This window comes from Camelina sativa, chromosome 19 (genome assembly GCF_000633955.1).
Source record: "Camelina sativa cultivar DH55 chromosome 19, Cs, whole genome shotgun sequence".
In the NCBI taxonomy this organism is placed as follows: Eukaryota; Viridiplantae; Streptophyta; class Magnoliopsida; order Brassicales; family Brassicaceae; genus Camelina; species Camelina sativa.
The window spans coordinates 5,526,824-5,547,742 of NC_025703.1; the positions used below are offsets into that span (position 1 = coordinate 5,526,824).

A 20,919-nucleotide genomic window follows, 5' to 3' on the forward strand; every position below is an offset into this window, starting at 1 on the left:
CCCCCCCCCCTCCCTCTTTTCTTTCCTCTCCTCTTTTATTTTCTCTATATTCAAAAAAATATCTGCTTTTTACAGCAAACTTAAACCATATATTTATATATATAATGAAAACAAGATACAGAAAAAACTTTTTAAAATATCACATTCTAAAATACTTTATAAATCAGTTTTTAGCTCCACATATAAATTATTGAAACGTTAACTAATTTCTGAAATTTATGTCGAATATCAAATAATTTTTTTTTAAATGTCTATAATATAGCTAAATAGAGAATCATATATAAAAAAAAAAGGAAAGAATAGTAATTTATGGAAAACAACCAACACATCTTATTGTAGAAGGGTATTGAACTTAACATTTTAAAGAATTTTAAAGTATTATTAAAATTCTTTGTTATTCAATTGAGAATTTTATCTTAATCTCATGAAATCTTATGTTATTCAACTAAGATTTATATAAAATCCTTTTAAAATAATTCAGAATCTCTTGTTATTCAATCGATAGTTTATAAAACCAACTTTAAATCTCTTGTTATTCAAAATATCACAACCTTTTTTTATAATCCTACTTTGAATGATTCTAGGAGACTTTTTTTTTTCTTTTTAGTTGAAAAATACTCATCTCAAAATCATACTCTTTAAGATAGAATTTTGAAGGATTTCATTAAAAAGATTGTCTAACCTAAAACCAGAGAGCGAGAAAAGCTCTGTATCTTCTTCTTCATCATCTCCAATGTTGAGAGGACCAGGTCGTTTAATACAAAACGTGGCACAGTTCGTTGGTGCTCAGTTCAAGCAATTCTCCACTCTTTATGGATAACAAGTCATATAGACATTCTCGATTTTCCAATCAAGCTTGTCTTGTCTCCTTTCACTCTTGCCTTTGACATTGCTGATATTCTCGATTTTCCAAGAGTACAAAGTTTTTTTGTTCATAAACCGAGAGCACAGTTTATTTCGTTTACAACAAGACGAGAAATAGTATTTCTTTTGAGATTGCATCATTAATTCATTATAAACATACCAAAGTGCAACACAAAAGCAACTCACTCCAACGGAAGGAATATAAAGTGTTTAGGGATGTTTGGTTTAAGTTGTTAAATAGCACACTTCTTCCTCATTGTCCAGAAGACAGAATAGTAGCGGTTCTGCAACACAGACAACATCACAAATAATTAGTTTGAGCTTAGAGAGATTAGAGATAATATCAAATCCAGAGGAACATGAAAAACCCTGACCTTCTGCATAGACCGGGGATTTGCACAGTACGTTGTGTCAATTGTTTTTTCTTTCTGCAAATGTTACAACAAGCACTGAGTAGTAAGTATGGAAGAATAACATGTCACGTTATATTCTTAACAAGATAATGTCATTATACCTCAATCTCAAACCCATAATGTGAAGCAACTCTCTTTACATCCATGTTTGCTTCTCTCTCTCACGTTTGAATCTCTCTCTCTCTCATGTTTGCTTCTCTCTCTCTCCTTACTCTGTTTTTGTTCTTCTCTCTCTCTCTCTCTCCTAACTCTGTTTTTGTTTTTGTTCTCTCATGTTAGGCACCACCTGCAAGTCTCCAGTAAGATGAACAGGCTTAACAGAGTCATAGAGTCCAAAGTACAGACCACGATAGATAATGATACCAACGATACCAACACAAGAGATGTTAAATCCACACTAAAGACCAGAAATACCATCAGATTTGAGTGTCTTTCTGCAAAAATCGACAAGACCATCAAACTGTCTACTACCACCTGCTTTCTTTGCAGCCTTGCAATCATTGGCAAGACGGTACGGGCGTAGTCAAGGGAATACACAAACACAAGGCTTCGTCCAAAGTATGAATCTTAGCAGTGATGATATCAACAACCTTTCGAGAATTTCCCGTTTATATAGTCATGACGAGAATGGAGACGATGAAAACAAGAGGGTGAGAATTGAAGCTTTCTAATTATTCATGATGAGAATGAAGACGATGACCTTGCAAAATTATTCTCTAAAACGAAAATGTTTTGTTTGGAATCCAAATTTTGTATTTTGGTTCTAAAAATCTCTTAAAATCACCCAATATATTCTTTTAAAATTTCACCAAATCACAAACTATTTTTCCTTTTTTAAAATTGAAAACTAACAAATCCACCAAAACATCTTAAAAACTCTCAAAATCCAAAAAATCCTAAATCATCAAATTCTCCAAAATACTCATTTGAATACCCCCTCGTAGTGTCTCCCTCAACTCAATAGACATGCCAAATCTTTCACCATTTTAACTTAACCTATTTACTACTCTACCACCAATTGGATGGACCATTTTCATATTTATGTTTCTCTATTCTCTGTGTTTTTTTTCTTTGTTTTTTTGTTGCTATTGCAGACAATTTAAATTGGGAATTTGATTAGAAATGTCACTTTCCAAACAAAAGTTGTGGAAAATGCCACTTTCTAATTTTCATTTTCAAAACTGCCATTTTCAATTTTGTGCCATATACAAAAAGACAAAAAAACCCTTCCATTAAATCATTGATTATTAACATTTACAATTAAGGTTTTGAAAATAAATCAAGATTGACATTAATTGTTTGTAAACATGTTGTTCATTATTCTGTAACAATGTGGTGAACAAAAACTTTGGTTGTTGTATTTGGTCTTCCGAAATTGCAGATATGCAGTGTGGACATTGTTTTCCAGTTAGTAGTGGACATGAATCTTCATACTAAACTTTGGTTATGGTCCACTCAAGAGACAAAGAACATAATGGTGATGGACAAAAAACTTTGGCTACTAGATGTGGTCTACCGTATCTGCAGACCTGCAGTGTGGACAAGTTTTTTTGTTAGCAATGGAAACAAAACACATGAAAATATGGTCAACTGAAGAGATAGAAGGACATTATAGTGGTAGACAAAAACCTGGTCGGTTGGATCTGGTCCACCGGATCTGGAAACCTGCAGTGTGGACAAGTTTGATAGTGGTAGACAAAAACTTGGTCGGTATGATCTAGTCCACCGAACACCAGATTTTGCAGACCTCAAGTGTGGACAAATTTTATTGTTAGCAATGGACACAAAACGCATTACCAAACATATATAGTCCACTAAAGAGAACGAAGGACATAATATGGATGGACAAAAACCTGGCCGGCTGGATCTGGTCCACCGGAGTTGCAGACCTGCGGTTTTGTCTGCATGCGGTCGGGTATAAGAACTCTAGAACTAGACTTAGCGGTTTCACCTGCCATGGTAGAGGCAAACGGATCATNATTATTCTCTAAAACGAAAATGTTTTGTTTGGAATCCAAATTTTGTATTTTGGTTCTAAAAATCTCTTAAAATCACCCAATATATTCTTTTAAAATTTCACCAAATCACAAACTATTTTTCCTTTTTTAAAATTGAAAACTAACAAATCCACCAAAACATCTTAAAAACTCTCAAAATCCAAAAAATCCTAAATCATCAAATTCTCCAAAATACTCATTTGAATACCCCCTCGTAGTGTCTCCCTCAACTCAATAGACATGCCAAATCTTTCACCATTTTAACTTAACCTATTTACTACTCTACCACCAATTGGATGGACCATTTTCATATTTATGTTTCTCTATTCTCTGTGTTTTTTTTCTTTGTTTTTTTGTTGCTATTGCAGACAATTTAAATTGGGAATTTGATTAGAAATGTCACTTTCCAAACAAAAGTTGTGGAAAATGCCACTTTCTAATTTTCATTTTCAAAACTGCCATTTTCAATTTTGTGCCATATACAAAAAGACAAAAAAACCCTTCCATTAAATCATTGATTATTAACATTTACAATTAAGGTTTTGAAAATAAATCAAGATTGACATTAATTGTTTGTAAACATGTTGTTCATTATTCTGTAACAATGTGGTGAACAAAAACTTTGGTTGTTGTATTTGGTCTTCCGAAATTGCAGATATGCAGTGTGGACATTGTTTTCCAGTTAGTAGTGGACATGAATCTTCATACTAAACTTTGGTTATGGTCCACTCAAGAGACAAAGAACATAATGGTGATGGACAAAAAACTTTGGCTACTAGATGTGGTCTACCGTATCTGCAGACCTGCAGTGTGGACAAGTTTTTTTGTTAGCAATGGAAACAAAACACATGAAAATATGGTCAACTGAAGAGATAGAAGGACATTATAGTGGTAGACAAAAACCTGGTCGGTTGGATCTGGTCCACCGGATCTGGAAACCTGCAGTGTGGACAAGTTTGATAGTGGTAGACAAAAACTTGGTCGGTATGATCTAGTCCACCGAACACCAGATTTTGCAGACCTCAAGTGTGGACAAATTTTATTGTTAGCAATGGACACAAAACGCATTACCAAACATATATAGTCCACTAAAGAGAACGAAGGACATAATATGGATGGACAAAAACCTGGCCGGCTGGATCTGGTCCACCGGAGTTGCAGACCTGCGGTTTTGTCTGCATGCGGTCGGGTATAAGAACTCTAGAACTAGACTTAGCGGTTTCACCTGCCATGGTAGAGGCAAACGGATCATATGGAGATCTCGGTCGAAGAATTGTGTCTTGATGAAGAATTTCTCCATTATATGCAGGCTACAGACTGAAACAAATGGAGTTTTGCAGAAAGAGATTCAGTTTGTATTACCAAAAAAGAAATAGAGATTCAGTCTGTGATTAAAAAGCACTGAAATAGAAGAAGATGAAAAAATGAGAGAGAATGAAGATGGAGAAACAGAAAAGTCGAGCGCTAGAATGAGGAAAAAAAGAGATTTGTTTTTTAGAAAAAAAAATTGTGTTAAATTATTAGTTTTGTGTTAAAAAAAAGATATAATGGTATTTCAGTTATGGGATTGTAGAAATTGGAAAAAATAATATTGACCAAAATGTTTGATATTGTACATGACAGTTTTGATAAAATTCTTATTTAAATTTGGTAAAAAATCTTCATTTTTCTTTTCTCTTGGGGTTGTGAAAATTCGTCTATATTTTAAAATAAAACTACATTGATTATAATATATAAAAGAAAATATATGGTGGTATAGTATTTGGTGTCTTAAAAATGAGGAAACGTCCTTGGCGACTTACAAGTCGGAAGCTAATAATGGTGGCGGGAAAAGGGCTAAAAGTGGAAAAGAGAGTTTTTACGTTTGGCTTCTTCTGTCATGTGAATTTTTTATATATATTAACATTAAAAAACAAAACAAAAAAACATAAAATATCTACAGACATCGCTTTGTGGTCGACTGGTGGTCACGTGGATACCCAAACGTGATGTACTCTTTTTGTAGATTCGTGCGGATTTTTTTCTCTCCTTTTTAATGCTTTCACTTGTACTCTCTTTTTTATATTAACTAAATTAGGCCTATATAATAATCAAATTAGGTGGCGGACGAAAAAAAAGAGTAGGCGGTGACAACTTATGCAATTAAAATAGTAACGTGTATTTTGATTAGTCTCTTGCATTAAGCATTACCGCTTATAACGACACTCCTTAATTTCAACATATTCTCATCACCAACCATTATTTTGTTTTCTTTCTTCAACTGTACTGTTTCTATCGGTGACGGATTTTTAAGACTATCTTAAACAAGAAGCACTTAAAAGAACAAGAATTATATTCTTACAAGTGTTACGTTTTCATAAAAGAACAAGAATTATTTTGTTTTCTTTCTTCAACTATACATGTGTTGTGCTGTTGACAAAGAAATAAATAATGCATGTGCTGTGTTATTTTGTTCTGTTACTCGACCTACTTTGTACTAACATCACTTAAAGAACAAGAATTATATTCTTACAAGTGTTACTTTTTCATATTAAACCGGATTTTTTTGTTCTTGTAAAAGTTACTAATTGATTTTCAAAATGGTTTTCATATTAATCAACTGCTAATTACCCAAAACTCAACATATTCAGAAAACCATATGAAATTTATATATAAGTGACTCACACATATGACATAGCAGAGAAAACAAGAATATGAATTAAAGGCGTCATACAATCCTAACCACTGTTTCTAAGTCTTGTCAATCAATCTCTCCATGCCTCCCCCATCTCAATTCAAACTCAGATCATTTTAACCAACAAAACTAATCTCTAAAAAAAACACCAAATAGAAAGATAAAAAAAAAAAACTTACAATGATCATCAAACTAACATTGTATTCTCATAACCAACAAAAACAGAGTAGGTGAAGATGATATCAGATATCACCACCACGAAAGAGGAGACTTGTTTTGCCAGGAAATTCTCTAACGCAAGCAACACCCTAGGCGATCCCTGACCTGCGTAGTTCTGCTTCACCATGAGCAAAGTGACATCTATCACCAAATGTACAGCTTCCTTTAGAGAATCTCTCACAGATCTTTGTCTTGTAGTTGCTCCCTGGATGTGGTTTCCCTTCTGAACCCATGCCGCCACCGCCACCTCCACCACCAGGTGGTTTCTTAGCTGCTGAATTAAGCCTCCCAATCAACTCTCTTACCATTGCACTCGCTTCGTTTATCTGCTCAAATGATCCTTCAAGCTCAATGTTCTTCAGGTTCGGATCTCTCTCATGATCTTGAATTGATAACTTTGCCCCCGTCTGACGACATATCTGCTTTGAACTGACTCCACCTTTTCCAATGATTGCACCGGCTAAAGAGGCATCAACACTGATTTTGGCTGTTGCTGAGGCACCAAAGCTAGAGACATGGCCAGGCCCAGAATCTCCTCTCCCTGAGAATCGCCCTCCACCACCCATGTTTCTGGGAGCTTGAGGCATGGGTGGTCCCATATTTGTCAACTGCGATACAGCATTGTATCCTCCGGGAACATAATGCAAGAAATGGCAATTCTCTCCAAAAGGACAGCCAGAAGTGCTGCAATAGAAGTATAATACATCAGATATTTAACCAATGTGAATACAATAGCACAAGAACAAACCATTGAGACACAGAAGAAATGGAATCTTGATCGAGATATTAACAGCAATGTTCATTGCTATGAAAGATTAAAACTATCATTCCAGCTTTGCTTAACGATGAAAGACATGTTCAACACTCATGCAAGAACCTTACCTGACCATAAATGACTATATTTATAAACTCAAAATGACTATATTTATATTACTAAGAACATAACACCTTTCTCAACAACTGTCACAGCTCAAACAAAAGACAAGTATTGGTTGATTTTTTTTATCTTATAATCACCAATTGAGCTAAATGTTGCTCAAATTATAATCCAGATACGCTTATCTGTTTGTAGTAGCCATCATATTTTCATATAGTAACTTGTTTTTAACTTGTTTATGTACCTGTATAACAACTAACCAATTCATTAGCATACAGTATCACTTACTAATTTCGGGATAAGACTTGCAGGTAGATAACAATTCGAAGATTGATTCATTAAGTAAAAAGGATTATAACCTGAAAAATTTTGTGCATGGCTTCGATTTGCTTCCTAAACCAGTTGATGAATATGATTCCATCTCTGTTCCAAACATTAAGTGTTTTCCTTTAGTTAAAAACTTATCTGAAGTTGAATATATAGCTTTAGAATCCAATATAACATTCATCTATATGAAAACTAAGGCCTCAAATCAAAAGATGTATAGTTTTTAGAATGTTTTCATGATTAACTAACCAACTGGGCACAAGAACACTTGACATAGGAAAAGGTTTATTCAAACAAGCAAACCCAAGTCTTTGACATGGGTTATATGAAGAGGGATTAAACTAAAAGAAAATAAAAATTCAGGAAACAGTGACTTTTACTAAGCTGATACACATCATCACTCAATTGAATACATGATAAGATTCAGATTTACTTCAGATATAAAGGCCAGAACTTTTCGCAGTAATCTCGTTAATTAACCAGATAAGTGATCAAGCAGAAAACGAAATCACCAGAAAAAGCACGAACAAAATTTGCCTCCTAGTAAATCTCATAACTAGGTAATAAAAAAAAAAACCCTACTTTTTTTATCAAGAACTAAAGATCTCGAATTTGAACCTCTATCAAGAGTCAGTAAACCAATAAGAACTAAAAAAGATTCAGTACAAAACTAAACAGAGAATTCAAGTAGCTGAAGAGTAAAAGGAAGTAAGAAAAAAGTGAAAGAACTAACCTTGCTTAGACTTCTTGAATCCGCCGCCATTGGAGTTGAATGAGCCAGCTTCAGGCCGTCCTCTCTTACGAACATCCATGTCTAAGTACAGATCCGAATCGAAAGCAGAAATCAATAATCCTAAAGTCTAGAGAGATCGAATGAAGAGCGAATCGGAGAAGACAAATCGAAATCGGATTAGGGAAAAAAAAAAAAGAGAGTAAGAGAGAATAAGCGAGAAAAATAAACCTAACCCTAAGGTAGTTGTCGTCGAGAGAAGAGGAAAATATGAGATTTTACCTTTTTTTTTTTTTTTTTTTTTTTCTTTTTCCTTTTCTTAATAACTCTTCCCGGTTTTTTTTATTGGAATACTAAACCGGAGTGGTCCAATGCATAAAATAAAATGTAAACCGAAATGTCCCTAAATTAAACCGGAGTATCTATTAGCTTTTTAACCGTGAGCCGCGTATGAAACATTTGATCAAAACCTTGTATCGACCGGCCCAGTAAATTCGGCTTAATAATCCTTTTTACATTCTAAAAGGAAGCTCGCAAGACACATTCGACAAGTGTATAATGAAATTGCCTGCCACCAAGTTTCAGTTTCGAAAGCACCATACAATTTCAAATATCAATCATAGGATAAAATGATCTTTATGAAACATTTGGGATTTGTGGAAGCACTTGATTAATCGTTTGATTGGTTTTCTTTTTTAACCCGCAAGTAATGGAAGAAACAAAAATCCAATTGGAAAAATTCAAAAGCTTAAAGCTGAGAGACATTCTTGAATGATGACTCCATAAGTATTCCCTACAAGAACCAAAAAAAGTAAGACTACTAATACCCGTAATGGTTGAATCTTGCCAAAGGCAAAAACAACTACTACTAATACCCGTAAGGGTTGAATCTTGCCATAGTCATAGGCAACAAGTTGGACGTCCTTGTGCTCTTCCCTAAAATGTTCCTTTGCCATCACAAAATCATCTTTTTCATCCTCATGAACCTTCTTGATTCCTTCCTCAGGTTTTAACTCCGCAAGCCTAGACGAAACGTCTGAATCAACCAACAAGTCAGAAACATTACGACCATCATCAAGATCCTTTTGAGGTTGAGGAATTATGTCGTCTTTGCTTTCTTGACCAGCCAAGATGTATTTGTCCTTGTGCTCTTCACTAACATGTTCCTTCGCCATCTCAAATCCATCTTTTTCATCGTCATGAGCATTCTTGATTCCTTCTTCAGATTCTAACTCCGCAAGCCTAGACGAAATTTCTGAATCAACCAACAAGTCATCAGAAACATTACGACCATCATCAAGATCAGGTTGAGGTTGAGGAATAATGTCGTCTTTCCTTTCTTGAAGAGCCAAGATGTATTTGTTCGTCAAACCCTTAGCTTTGTCCTGAGCTATGCAACTCAAACTTTCTTTTCCATTTAACAGCATCTCGCACGCAGCATTCTTCACAAACATCACACCCTCTTCCGTCGTCAGATTACTAATCTTCAAACCCACTTCTTCTTCTTCATATTCTCCCATTCCACTAGTAATCTCTTCAATAAGTTCCAAATCTTGTTCAGATACTTGCATCAAATCAGTCTCATCGCAGACAACTACCAATGGTTTATTCAGAAACAGAGACTTTAAGCTATGTAAAAGAGCAGCCTGGTGTGGAATGCTGTAACCACATGAACCTGAAACATCCATAAAGAACAAAACAAGAGCAGATGAAAGATGACGAGCCAATGTGGCGATAACAGTAGAGTCTCCGAATGTAGGCGTATTCAAAACTCCAGGTGCATCAATCACTTGGTACATCAAATCCTTGTATTCAGTATGACCAACAACAACATTCACTGACTTTGTGGTGGTGTAATCATGATCACTAGCTCCGGTGTTGTTGATGATGACTCCGTTCATAAAACAAGCCTTGTCCACATTGTCAGGGTACCCACAAACCAAGAGAGTTGGAGTGCTTAAGTCAATGGAAGGAAGCCTTGCCATGCGTTGTCTGATCTGCTCTAGATAAGCCAAAGCAGGAGTGATTTCGTTGATGACATCGAACATTTGTCCAACAGCACTCGCTTTAAGTGCTTTGCACTGCTTCAAAGATTCAACAAACTCGAGTTGCGTAACGTAATCAATAGAGATGTTGGTAATCATGTGTCTCGCAGTATTCACTTGACCTAGAGACAACTCGTACTCATCTCTATGAAAAGTGGAGCGAAGCAGGTCGACGTAGAAAGGGCTGATCTCATCGAAGGTAGGAAACTCGTCTATGATGGTGGCGAGCTTATGACAAAAAGTGAGTTCTGTCTTCTTAACCTTGCGTGTGTAGAATTGACGGTGATGGTTGATGTTGAAATCCTTAAGGAGAACTTTTGGAGTCTGACGATGAACATGGAGCAAGGTGACATCAACGAACTCGTTTCCGATGGGGACAACCTTAATGTTCTTGAAATCATCATACTGCACCATCGTTTTTTACATAGAGGAAGACATCTAATAAGAAGAAGCTTTTGGTTATGTGGCTTGTGGGGGAGTCGGAAGGGCAAACGATAGAGGATTAGGCCAAATCTATAACAAAATATATTTTTTAACCTTCCAAATCTTTAAAATAATCTTTTTTATATGTTCTATATAAATTTGACGGATTTGTCAAGGAAAAAAAATTTGTAAAATACAAAAGACAAAAATAACATGGTGAATATTTTAATTGTCATTTACTACATAATTTTCATATATTAAAGATTATAAAAAAAAGTTAGAATACCAAATTAGTTAATTTTGTTTTCTAAAAACGATTTACATTAGTAAAAAAATTTGCAAAAAAAAAAAGAAAAATAAGGAAGGCAAAACAAAAGAGGTCAAGGAATCTCTACGTTGCTTCTTCTATTCTATTATTTTGACGGACAGAGGCACAGCTTCTTCTCTCTTCCTCTTTCTTCTTCTTCTTCTCCTCCCTTTCTCGACTTTGTACGAATAATAATAGCAAATTCGCATCATCATCATCAATCTCCGATCATCTTCCTTCTTTCTTCTCCCCGAATCTGCGTTTCTTTCAGATGAAATCTATTGAAACCCCGATCCCAGTCAATCTCTTCTTCAGGTATTGTAAAATCCCCTTTCGTGAGCTAGCTATCATCTTTGTTTGTTTGTATCATCGTTTTTTTTTTTGGTTTAGATTTTACATATTTTCTGCTCTCTATTAGCTTTAGATTTTGGGTTACTGTTGTTTTGTGGTATCATGAAATTATCCCTTCAAAATCTCAAGGTCCTCCTAGTTCGTTTCTCGTAGGGATTATTACGAAGAAATCGCACCAAGCTGATGTAGATGAATCTCATAGTCCCAAGTTTGATATGGATTCGATTCAGTAAAACTAACCATCCTAGATCGGAAATGAATGGAATAGGCTGCTGCAAATAGCAATGGTTGGGTAAGTGTTTGCTCTCTCATCTTAAAGCCTGATGCTATGAATGCATCATCTAACTAGATAATTTAGCTCCATCATCCTTAAGGCTCTGCTACGAATACATTCATTGTAGAGCTGTTTCCATGAGAAACCAGGTCACATTTGATATTGTGTGTGCAATGTAATATGAATTTTTGAGTCAAGGCTGCTGCTACTTTCATCATTCATCATTCCACCTCACCTACACTTTAAGGAAAATGTCATTGTTGATAACATACACATAGAACTTACGGTATGCATTTTTATGGCAGGTCTAGTTATATCTCTTGGGAGGTAAACTCAGGAACATTTACATGGTCAAATCATTGTCACAGGTTACACTCTCTAAAACAAATACTTGTGCTTACAACCAAAATCCTACGCTCCAATCCCTAACAATTTAATCCTTCATACATTTTACTGACAACAAATTTAGAGGAAGAAGACTCCCTTCCATCTTCTTCTAACGAAGCAACCTCTTCAGCATTTCTTTGTCTGCTGACTGAGCGAGCACAAATGTTTCTTCTTAACTCCTGATGACCACCATATCCTGAGTAAAACAGCCAGACAGCTTTTCTCTCATCCATGTTGCATTGGATGATCATGCGAATATGGTGGGTCTCCATCTGATCATTTACAAGCAGTATACCAGATCAAATCAATTATATGGAACTAAGAAGAAGAAGATGCATACAATCAAGGTTTGAGAACAAGACCCATATAAAACCTTTTCATGTATTTACATGTCACAAAACTATTAAAGCTTGTGTGTGATATTATTAACCAACCCTCTTATTATTATTTCTAGAATTAAAGTTGTAGTGATTCTTGATATTATTATCATCAGGCCACAAAAATTTAATGGTGAATAGACTATTATTCTGAGGTTGCAAACGAAATATAGCATGCTTTTGTTATGATTACCAATTTCGCCATCAGAAGTATCAGCAAGCCTTGCAATGGCAGCAATGAGTGCCTGTTCATGTTCCTGCATCACAAGCTTGTAATATTATTCTCTGATTACAACATAATACCACTCACATTAATCTCAAACCTTGAGCATTTTCTTGGCCTTATCGAGCTCGAGCGGATCAGGATGCGTAGTATCGAAAACTCTCTCCACCTAAAACAAAACTTTGATGTTAGAAACGGCCATTGCGCGTAACGGGCACACAACCGATAAAACAAACTTACCTCCTTCACAAGCGAGTCCGTGTTGAACAATTCAATATCTTCAGAGGAAGTTCTCCGACCACCACCACCATTCTGTTGTGCTGGTGGTGGTACAAGTTCTCTTCTTGGTTGATGAATTCTCGGTCCTCTCCCTCTACCAACATGGATTTGGCTTTGGCTTCTTCGGTTACCACGGAATGATCCACTTCCATGTCCAATGTTTAAAGCTACTCCACTATCCTCCCCATCCCACCTTATATCTTCCGGTGGTATCTTCAAGATCATCACCATGTTCAGCACGAAATCGTTTACCAAAACAGATGTAGCCACATGCAAAGATCTATTAAGACAATCTTCATGTAACGCTTACCTCCTTGAGATCGACCCATTCCCATGTTTCATTAACTGCGTGTATATCATACACCAAAGCATGCCGACCCTGTAAGAAATAAAACAAGTGCATATATATTGCACAACCCATAAACAATCACAGACTTTTACAAAAAACCAATCTATCTACCCAATTAGCAATCTACACTCTGTGACCAAAAAATAGTACCTCATCTGCGTTATACTGGGTTATAATCGCTTCATAGAAGTGGTTATCTTCAGGCCACTTTGTCCACACTTTTCTTCCGATCAGAGCTTCAGCAGATTCATTTCCTGATATTCCACCGGATACCACACGATTATTGAATGACCTGTTTCCAGCCGCACCAATTGATGGATGATACTGCATGCATATCACACAGATAATTGGTCAAGAAATAACATAAAACAACACAAAGAGATAAACAGAAGAAAGCACAAAAGAACCATAAATAAGGCAAATACGGCTAGAATAACATAAGACTTACAGATGGGAATGTTTTCTGTTTCTTTCGGGAAGCTGAGAAAGTGGGACTAGGAAGAACATTAAAAGGCTGAATAGTTGCATGTCTAGTGTTCTGGCTTCCGCCTCCCTGTCTCCAATCTCTGGTACAATTCCATGATAAAACATATATTTAAATCAACAATATTGATAACACATTAATGTTTTGTTTTTGCTCGTTCAAGAATGCAAATAAACAATCTGACCTTATCCTGTGGATAGTATCATCCTTATCGACCCTACTCAGAAGCTCTCGATGCTCGTCATCAGATACTCTCAGTTCTTTACGCAGTTCGGTTATCAAGCTTTCTTTTTCCTAAATTTCAGAAATGGTACAACCAATAGAATCCATAGATTTAGCCATGAGACTGAAAGAACACATAACAAACCAATCAATGCAAAGGAGGAAGAGAGTACCCAAGAAATTGCATCAGACTGCGCTTTAAATGCCCGTAAAACAGCTGTATATGCTTCCTGCTCAAGTTGATGAATTTGTGTCTCCATATCGCTATGTAGTTTAGTTACAAAGAACTCCCATCCAAACGAAAGCTATCCCTTTTAAAGCTTTACTGTCATGTAGAAAACAGTTGCTATCAGTAATTTACAGAACTAGAATGTGTGCTACTACTTATCAATATTCTCGTACAAGTAAGATAATGGACTCAAAATCCAACTAGATTACCATTCCCAAGATGCTTAGACAAATACATACTTATTTCTATAGAAATCGAGGCCAGCCACAGCTAATTTAACATGAAAGATAGGTTGCAGCAGTATAAACAATAAAAAACAATTTCCCCTAATTCAATAAAATCAAGAAAGCTGAATACTTTTTTTCGAAACCCTAAATCCTAACCTCGGTTAACCATTCCCTAAACCCTCTTTAAAACTTCCGAGCCTAAAACTAGCCGAAACAGTGTTGAATTAGATATATCTCAATGAGCAGATGAGCTAACACAAGGTTCGACATGGAACGCCTAAATCCCTAATTGCTCCGAACAAGATTCAAAAGGGGCAAAAACGTTATACATACCTCTGTTTTCAGAAATTTTGAAGAAAACCCCCACAATAGGGTTTATCTTGTCGATAGATTCAGATACGGAACCCTAAAAAGCTCGAATCGAAACTTGACCCGCGAAAAGAGCAATGAAGGGATTCGACGTGCGTTCGATGAAAAGAAGAATTGAGGAAATTGAAAGAATTTGACACACAAAAAAAACCGAACTTTTTGTTTCCCTCTCGAGAGAAACGATCTTTTTGAAAGAGAAAGGGCACAAACAGAGGAGAGAGCTACGATCGAGATTTCTCCGGGACTCGGATTGGGGATGGCGTCGGAATCGCCGAACAGTCGTTTTAAAGACAAAACGTTTCGTTTTGGTATTAAGATCTATAAAAAGGCCCAGTAGAAATAGAAACCCGGCCCATTTAGCCTAATACTCTATTTTATTTTATTTTTTTTCTGTCCAACAAAGAGTTTATGTCTATGTTACTTTTTTATTACCAGTCTAAGTCTTATTCTTCTTCCTACACAAAACACAAACCCACACACACATGACACATCTATGATCATCTAGTACATGTATCTAAAGACCAGTTGCTCGAAGTCTTTAGTTTTGTTCGTTTTGCATTGTTGATGGCCGTTGAGGTCAGTAGCAAGTGACGAGTGATATGTTGTAGTCTTGTAGAACCACATACTGTATATATTAAAGAGATTCCTTTATTGAATATCTCAACAACATTATTAAAATTCTTACAAGGAACAAATTAACTTGGTAGGCGGTGATAATTATTAGCACAAAACAACATAGATTAAAACATTTCACCAGCCGTTAAACCAAATCAACAAGCCTTAATAAGTGGGATCCCACAGAGGCAGAGGTTATGAGAGAAGGCAGATGGTTCACTGGTCTGAAGGAAACCTCCACGTGGGATTTTACCGCAGAGACGGTTGTAGCTCACGTTGAAGCGCTCGAGACGTAGGTTAGTCAGCTGCTGAGGAATCTTCCCGAAGATTCGGTTTTGGCTCAGATCCAACGTAAGTATGCTCTTAGCGAACTTAACCTTTGAGAGATCGAACTGAAACATGTTTCTCGACAGATCCACTTGTACTGTTGTTTTGTTCCGTCCGAAGAACATCGAACCATCTCCTACGAAACTGTTTCCCGACAGAAACACTGAGTTGAAGTCGTGTTTTGACAACGACTCCGGTATTTTTCCTGCAGTTCAGTTTTATTTAACCGGGATCAATAAATTCACCTTAATCTAGTTGCTTAGTCCGGAAAATATAATTAATTAACTTTAAATCCCAATATATAACATCTTTAAAGATGTACTATTAAAGAGATCAAAAATGATGGTTTTACTTTTACCTGAGAGCCTGTTGTTAGACAAGTCGAGTTTGGTATAGAACCGGTTAGCTTATTATCGTTGACGTGAATGGCTTCAAGCTTCGGCATCTGAGAAAGCGAACCGGGAATTGGACCGGTCAGTTGGTTCTCGGAAAGGCCCAAGTAGGTGAGGTTCTTGAGGTCGCTGATGTTATCAGGAATCGGACCAGAGAAATTGCTGTACTTAAAGAAGAGGATGTCGAGGCTCTTGATCTTGGTGATGGCTGGTGGGATGTTTCCGGAGAATTGTTTGGATGAAAGGGTAAGGTAAGTGACACGACCGTAAGTGCATTCGACGCCGCTCCAGCCGGTACAGCAATCGGTTTGGGGATTCCAAGATGAGAGGAGGGGATGGTTGTTCAATGATTTCTTGATCTCAAGTAGGGCATTTTTGTCATTTGGGGTGCAACTGTAAGAAGATGGAAGATAGATGGAGAAGAAGATAGAGAGATGAAGAAGGAGGAGCTTCATTGTGATGATGATTTGATTTGATATGTGGTTACTTTGAGCATTGAAACAAGTTCTAATATATAAGCAAATATATTTCAATGGAACACAGCTGCGTAAATGTTACTGGTTTTGTACAGTGTGGGTTCTACACTTCTCCTAACGTACAATATTCTTTTCCTAGCATAGATTTAATTCATAAGAATGGTACATAACTACATATGTATATGGTTATTAATTTGAATTTTAAAAAATGTTCGTAGATGTGGGAACTATTTTGATTCGCTATATTTAAATAATTTTGACCGTACGTTTGTCACTTCACCAGGCAATTCTAACCCTTAGTAATGTTCAAATATGAATAGCTTGCTTCATAAAAGCGCATAAATGTTGTAGAGATTATACTTAAACTTCTGAATATCTCAACAACAACATTCTTACATCATCAGACTTGTCACAGATTAAACATAATTATTTTTCTTGAGCCAACATTAAAACCAAATCTAACAAGCCTTAAGTGGTGTTCCACAAAGACAGAGGTTGTGGGCGAAGGCAGATGGTTCAAAGGTCTGAAGGAGACCGCCACTTGGGATTTTCCCGCATAGATGGTTGTAGCTCACGTTGAAATTTTCTAGACGTAGTTTACTCAACTCCCGCGGAAACTTCCCGAAGATCCGGTTGTGGCTCAGGTCCAACGAGACTATGCTTCTAGCGAACTTAACCTTGGAGAGGTCGAACTGAAACAGGTTCCTTGACAGATCCACTCGTACTGTTGTTTTGTTCCGTCCGAAGAACATCGAACCATCTCCGATGAAACCGTTTCCCGACAGATCCACTGCATTGAAGTCGTATTTGGACAACGATTCTGGTACCTTTCCTGTAATGGTGTATTATTAAATTTATAAATGGTTGGTTAGCAAACATTTAAAGTACGATGCTACTAGTTCTAAGTTCCCACATATATAAGCATTTGACCAAAAAGTATAATAAAGAAATAGAAAATGGTGGTTTACCTGAGAGCTTATTGTTAAACAAGTAGAGATTAGGGACGTTGCCAACAAAAGAACCGAAAGAGTTTGGTATAGAACCGGTTAGCTTGTTATCGTTGACTTGAATGGCTTGAAGCTTTGGCATCTGAGAAAGCGAACCGGGAATTGGACCGGTAAACTGGTTAAATGAAAGGTCCAAGAACGTGACGGTCTTGAGCTCGCTGATGTAATCAGGAATCGGACCGGAGAGATTGGTTTGCTTTAACCGGAGGAGGTCAAGATTCTTGAGCTTGGTGATGGTGCGTGGGATGTTTCCAGTGAGGTGGGTCAGGTAGCTGAAATCGAGCGTACGGAGGTCAGAGAGGTCGCCGATCTGGACCGGGATCTGGCCGGAGATTTCGCCGGAGGATATGGTGAGAGCGGTGACGCGGCCGTCAGTGCATTCCACGCCGGTCCAGCTGGTGCAACAGTCGGTTCGGGGGTTCCAGGAGGAGAGTAGGGGAGGGTTGTTAAGGGATTTCTTGATTTGAAGGAGGGCATTTTTGTCATTTGGGGTGCAGCTGTAAGAAGATTGGAGAGAGATAAAGAGGATGGAGAAGAAAATAGAGACATGAAGCAGGAGGAGCTTCATTGTGAAGGATTGATGTGGTTACTTTGAGCAATGAATGAGCAAGTTCTGATATATAACAGAGATTTGAGATTTCAATGGAACACAGCTGTGAGCTGTGTAATGTTACTAATTTTGCAGAGTCAGAGTTCTACACGACTACACTACTCCCGACGTACAATATCCCTTTTCATGAAATAAAGCTTCACAAGCGTGGTAAATATATCTACTGTTTTGATTCTCTACTTAATAATGTGACCGTGCGATAGCCCACTGCACCAATCGCAGCAAGTAAAATAGTTAGGTATACAAATATTTTAGCATGTGTTTTTAGAATTGTGTATATACATTTTAGCCAGAGTACAATGATTGGAAAACACAATTATAATTTAAAGTTTAAACACATGCTAAAATTAAAGCCAAAGAAAATAGTGTTAAAGATTGAATAATGGGAATGTAAATGAGTGGAGAACCCCTAAAATTGTTGCTATGTGTTGGGGACACAAACAATACAAAGACAAATGAATATTAAAGAGGGAGAGCCCACCACTTTAACACACAGATTGACACAAAACGAGGAGATTTAGACATTTACATAATGACCCCTCCCTTTGTGTTACAAAGGAGTTGTGTGATGTATGTATGTTGTTAAGTCACCATGACTCCTTCCACTCTAATCTATCGAGACCGTCCACGATTGCTCTGCGAAACTCACCATTGTGCAGCAGGAAGGAGGACACGTGTCCACCTGTAACCCATCTCACTTCTGAACCAGGCCAGGCCTTTTGAAGCTCCAACACAGAGTGTTTCGGTATGTATCCATCATCCTATACAAATCATTATAATCAGCAACCGTCAATGTATCCAAAACTGTTGAATTACGCGAGTTATATATAATGGTTTTTCTACTTACAGTTGCAGCAACAAAGATAACAGCATCGGGGTTTTTGGGGATAGGGAAGCGAGTGACATCTGTGAGCGAGAGAACACTTCGCATCCGCTCTCTCACTTCATCAAGAGTCATTGTGATCTTCTCTGCTGCAAGTTCCTCCCTCAGTGCCTCCCAAGCGGTTCCATACTTTAATATTCCCTCGCAGAATGCAACAACCGCAGAGTGTGGAGATAGGAATGGAAGTGTTGCAACTGGTGTTGGATGAAGCGATCCAACCATCGAAGCATGTACTCCTCCTAATATTTCCATCATAACGTTATCAGTTTTAAGTGAAAGAAAAATCAACTCAACCAATGAATGGAGCTGCAGCCAAATAGGTCCCTTGATGGACACAGTTTGTGAATATGGCCATCACAACAATAAATCAGTCTAATCCCAACACTTGAACCTAAATCTAAAGGTGCACATGCGTTTAAAAAGCTTAATAAGGAGTTGGAAACTATTGAGATGCTTATTAGCAAAAGATAACAAGAAGCAGCTTAGTTTTCTTTAACTTTGTAGAGAAAGCAATTCAAAAAAAACCCCACAACCATTGCAGGAAACTTATCTATCTCAGACCCAATGCAATAGCTCACAAATTGTTCATAGAAGAAGATAAATGTAGCTTACCCATACTAAGGCCACAAGCACCCATCTTTCCAAAGCCTTCCTCAGTGTCTAGCCAGTTAATAAGACTGCGGGACTCTTCAATAGTTGCCCTCCCTAGTAAAAGTAGATCACTAACACATAGGAGTCTTGCTCCACGTTGTAGAAACGGACGCCTTCGGCCATAGAAAGGGCTGCAGTGGGCATTATCTATGTTTGATCAAACACACATGCAAAAAAAGCTTCAAAAGCGGTCAAAGCAAAAAGCTTTGCCCTTAAGCTTTTCACCAGAGAGAGAAAAAGGTCTCTTTGCATTACCTTTCCAGCACCATTGTTGCAATGTTTTGTTTCACCAAAGGTCCACCCAGACGCAATCTTCGATCATATGTATGATCACCTGTGCCTACAACAATGCAAACGCATTACAAACAAAACAATGTAATTATCCCATCCAATGCAAGTAAACAAGATCACAGAATCTGCAATGGTACCTGCAAGATGAACCACACATGCCATCTTTTGAGGAGGAACGTTTTTGGGGACAAGCCAAGCAACCCTAGCGGTACGAGACTCGGGAGGCAAAGCAGCGGTAAGCTCACGGCAACACGGAGTCTGGAAAACGCCTTCTCTCAAAGTAGCGGTCTTGGTCTCCCAAACAGTTTTCCAAACGGGACGAATCAAAGGCGGTGGCCAATTCTGACCTTGTACCTCGAGAGGGAAGAGCTGTTTCACAATCCGCTCGAGCAATTCCAGATTATGACCACCCCATCCACGGGAGAAGAAGGGTGGGGTAATCTTCGTCCGGTGCATAAACGCTCCGTAGACATGGTCAATTACATAATGGAGCATTCCCAATCTGATCGTCACCATTGTTCAGATTTAATCTCTTTTGCCCCAAAAATTTGGAGAAAATACCTAAGCCGGTGAATTGGAATACGAATTTTTCGTCAGAAATCGGAATAGGGTGGTTCAGATCTGGTGAGAAAGACGAAAGGAAGTATTCATTAACGAATCGGAGAGTTTGACTTGGAAGTCAAGGTTAAGAAATCTGGAAAAGTGAATGCTTTGTTCGGAGATCGGTGGAGAAATCTAAAAAAGAAGAAGAAGCGTGAAGATTGAAGACAAATAGGGGAAACCGGAGACGAGCGAGAGAAACGGTGGGCGTGGGCTTTGATTGAGCCAGGAGAAAGAAACAGAGATTACACATATTCATGAGATGCCACGCTGGCATTATGTGGGCCCCATCATCTTTTGGGTTTGGTCTTTTTTTTTTTTATTCGGACAGAAGCGTTATCCAATATCCATCAAATGTTTTGAGTTTGACAGTGACATATGATTAATATATTGAAGAAGCCCACTGGTATGAGTTGGAGT

General features: G+C 37.4%; 6 protein-coding genes and 1 long non-coding RNA gene across 10 annotated transcripts; 1 reads left to right on the forward strand and 6 right to left on the reverse strand.

The window, feature by feature from the left end:
• Positions 5,949-8,384, reverse strand: LOC109124842 (zinc finger CCCH domain-containing protein 36-like). Of its 2 annotated transcripts, XM_010488601.2 has the most exons (3): positions 8,105-8,384; positions 7,404-7,467; positions 5,949-6,851 (listed from the first exon to the last, which is right to left on the reverse strand). In XM_010488601.2, exons 1-3 carry the CDS (start codon positions 8,181-8,183, stop codon positions 6,257-6,259), a joined length of 738 nt encoding a protein of 245 aa, XP_010486903.1. In that variant the 5' UTR covers positions 8,184-8,384; the 3' UTR covers positions 5,949-6,256. The 2 variants fall into 2 exon arrangements, with proteins under 2 accessions (XP_010486903.1, XP_019096801.1); XM_019241256.1 differs by lacking the exon at positions 8,105-8,384 and having other exon boundaries at positions 7,404-7,567.
• LOC104764977 (nucleolar GTP-binding protein 1-like) lies at positions 8,850-10,560 on the reverse strand. The gene is made up of 2 exons (XM_010488602.2): positions 8,977-10,560; positions 8,850-8,894 (listed from the first exon to the last, which is right to left on the reverse strand). The coding sequence occupies exons 1-2, from the start codon at positions 10,558-10,560 to the stop codon at positions 8,850-8,852; spliced, it is 1,629 nt and encodes a 542-aa protein (XP_010486904.1).
• LOC104764979 lies at positions 10,927-12,428 on the forward strand. Of its 2 annotated transcripts, XR_002036741.1 has the most exons (4): positions 10,927-11,191; positions 11,381-11,519; positions 11,807-11,869; positions 11,971-12,428. It is a non-coding gene; the product is annotated as an uncharacterized LOC104764979 (long non-coding RNA). The 2 variants fall into 2 exon arrangements; XR_763817.2 differs by having other exon boundaries at positions 11,807-12,428.
• LOC104764978 (protein EMSY-LIKE 1) lies at positions 11,822-14,918 on the reverse strand. Of its 2 annotated transcripts, none has more exons than XM_010488604.2 (10): positions 14,612-14,918; positions 13,996-14,142; positions 13,785-13,894; positions 13,565-13,682; positions 13,267-13,440; positions 13,078-13,146; positions 12,729-12,980; positions 12,589-12,657; positions 12,459-12,522; positions 11,822-12,160 (listed from the first exon to the last, which is right to left on the reverse strand). In XM_010488604.2, the coding sequence occupies exons 2-10, from the start codon at positions 14,080-14,082 to the stop codon at positions 12,114-12,116; spliced, it is 990 nt and encodes a 329-aa protein (XP_010486906.1). In that variant the 5' UTR covers positions 14,083-14,142; positions 14,612-14,918; the 3' UTR covers positions 11,822-12,113. The 2 variants fall into 2 exon arrangements, with proteins under 2 accessions (XP_010486906.1, XP_010486905.1); XM_010488603.2 differs by having other exon boundaries at positions 13,996-14,147.
• Positions 15,364-16,444, reverse strand: LOC104764980 (polygalacturonase inhibitor-like). Its single transcript, XM_010488605.2, has 2 exons — positions 15,948-16,444; positions 15,364-15,794 (listed from the first exon to the last, which is right to left on the reverse strand). The coding sequence occupies exons 1-2, from the start codon at positions 16,434-16,436 to the stop codon at positions 15,726-15,728; spliced, it is 558 nt and encodes a 185-aa protein (XP_010486907.1). The 5' UTR covers positions 16,437-16,444; the 3' UTR covers positions 15,364-15,725.
• LOC104764982 (polygalacturonase inhibitor 1-like) lies at positions 16,787-18,198 on the reverse strand. Its single transcript, XM_010488606.2, has 2 exons — positions 17,426-18,198; positions 16,787-17,289 (listed from the first exon to the last, which is right to left on the reverse strand). The coding sequence occupies exons 1-2, from the start codon at positions 18,030-18,032 to the stop codon at positions 16,916-16,918; spliced, it is 981 nt and encodes a 326-aa protein (XP_010486908.1). The 5' UTR covers positions 18,033-18,198; the 3' UTR covers positions 16,787-16,915.
• On the reverse strand, positions 18,375-20,729 carry LOC104764983 (protein ABHD18-like). Its single transcript, XM_010488607.2, has 5 exons — positions 20,037-20,729; positions 19,864-19,948; positions 19,570-19,739; positions 18,922-19,196; positions 18,375-18,835 (listed from the first exon to the last, which is right to left on the reverse strand). The coding sequence occupies exons 1-5, from the start codon at positions 20,413-20,415 to the stop codon at positions 18,662-18,664; spliced, it is 1,083 nt and encodes a 360-aa protein (XP_010486909.1). The 5' UTR covers positions 20,416-20,729; the 3' UTR covers positions 18,375-18,661.

Coding starts and splice junctions, on each gene's coding strand:
- LOC109124842 (XM_019241256.1), bottom strand. CDS start 7,552: ATGAATGTTATATTGGATTCTAAAGCTATATATTCAACTTCAGATAAG. Junction 6,852..7,403: donor CCATGCACAAAATTTTTCAG/GTTATAATCCTT, acceptor CTTCTATTGCAG/CACTTCTGGCTGTCCTTTTG.
- LOC104764977 (XM_010488602.2), bottom strand. CDS start 10,560: ATGGTGCAGTATGATGATTTCAAGAACATTAAGGTTGTCCCCATCGGA. Junction 8,895..8,976: donor GCAAGATTCAACCCTTACGG/GTATTAGTAGTA, acceptor TGGTTCTTGTAG/GGAATACTTATGGAGTCATC.
- LOC104764978 (XM_010488604.2), bottom strand. CDS start 14,082: ATGGAGACACAAATTCATCAACTTGAGCAGGAAGCATATACAGCTGTT. Junction 13,895..13,995: donor AGTCTGATGCAATTTCTTGG/GTACTCTCTTCC, acceptor TCTGAAATTTAG/GAAAAAGAAAGCTTGATAAC. Junction 12,981..13,077: donor AATGGGTCGATCTCAAGGAG/GTAAGCGTTACA, acceptor ATGATCTTGAAG/ATACCACCGGAAGATATAAG.
- LOC104764980 (XM_010488605.2), bottom strand. CDS start 16,436: ATGAAGCTCCTCCTTCTTCATCTCTCTATCTTCTTCTCCATCTATCTT. Junction 15,795..15,947: donor GTCTAACAACAGGCTCTCAG/GTAAAAGTAAAA, acceptor ACTGAACTGCAG/GAAAAATACCGGAGTCGTTG.
- LOC104764982 (XM_010488606.2), bottom strand. CDS start 18,032: ATGAAGCTCCTCCTGCTTCATGTCTCTATTTTCTTCTCCATCCTCTTT. Junction 17,290..17,425: donor GTTTAACAATAAGCTCTCAG/GTAAACCACCAT, acceptor ACACCATTACAG/GAAAGGTACCAGAATCGTTG.
- LOC104764983 (XM_010488607.2), bottom strand. CDS start 20,415: ATGGTGACGATCAGATTGGGAATGCTCCATTATGTAATTGACCATGTC. Junction 19,949..20,036: donor ATGTGTGGTTCATCTTGCAG/GTACCATTGCAG, acceptor GCATTGTTGTAG/GCACAGGTGATCATACATAT. Junction 19,197..19,569: donor TGCTTGTGGCCTTAGTATGG/GTAAGCTACATT, acceptor TGGAAATATTAG/GAGGAGTACATGCTTCGATG.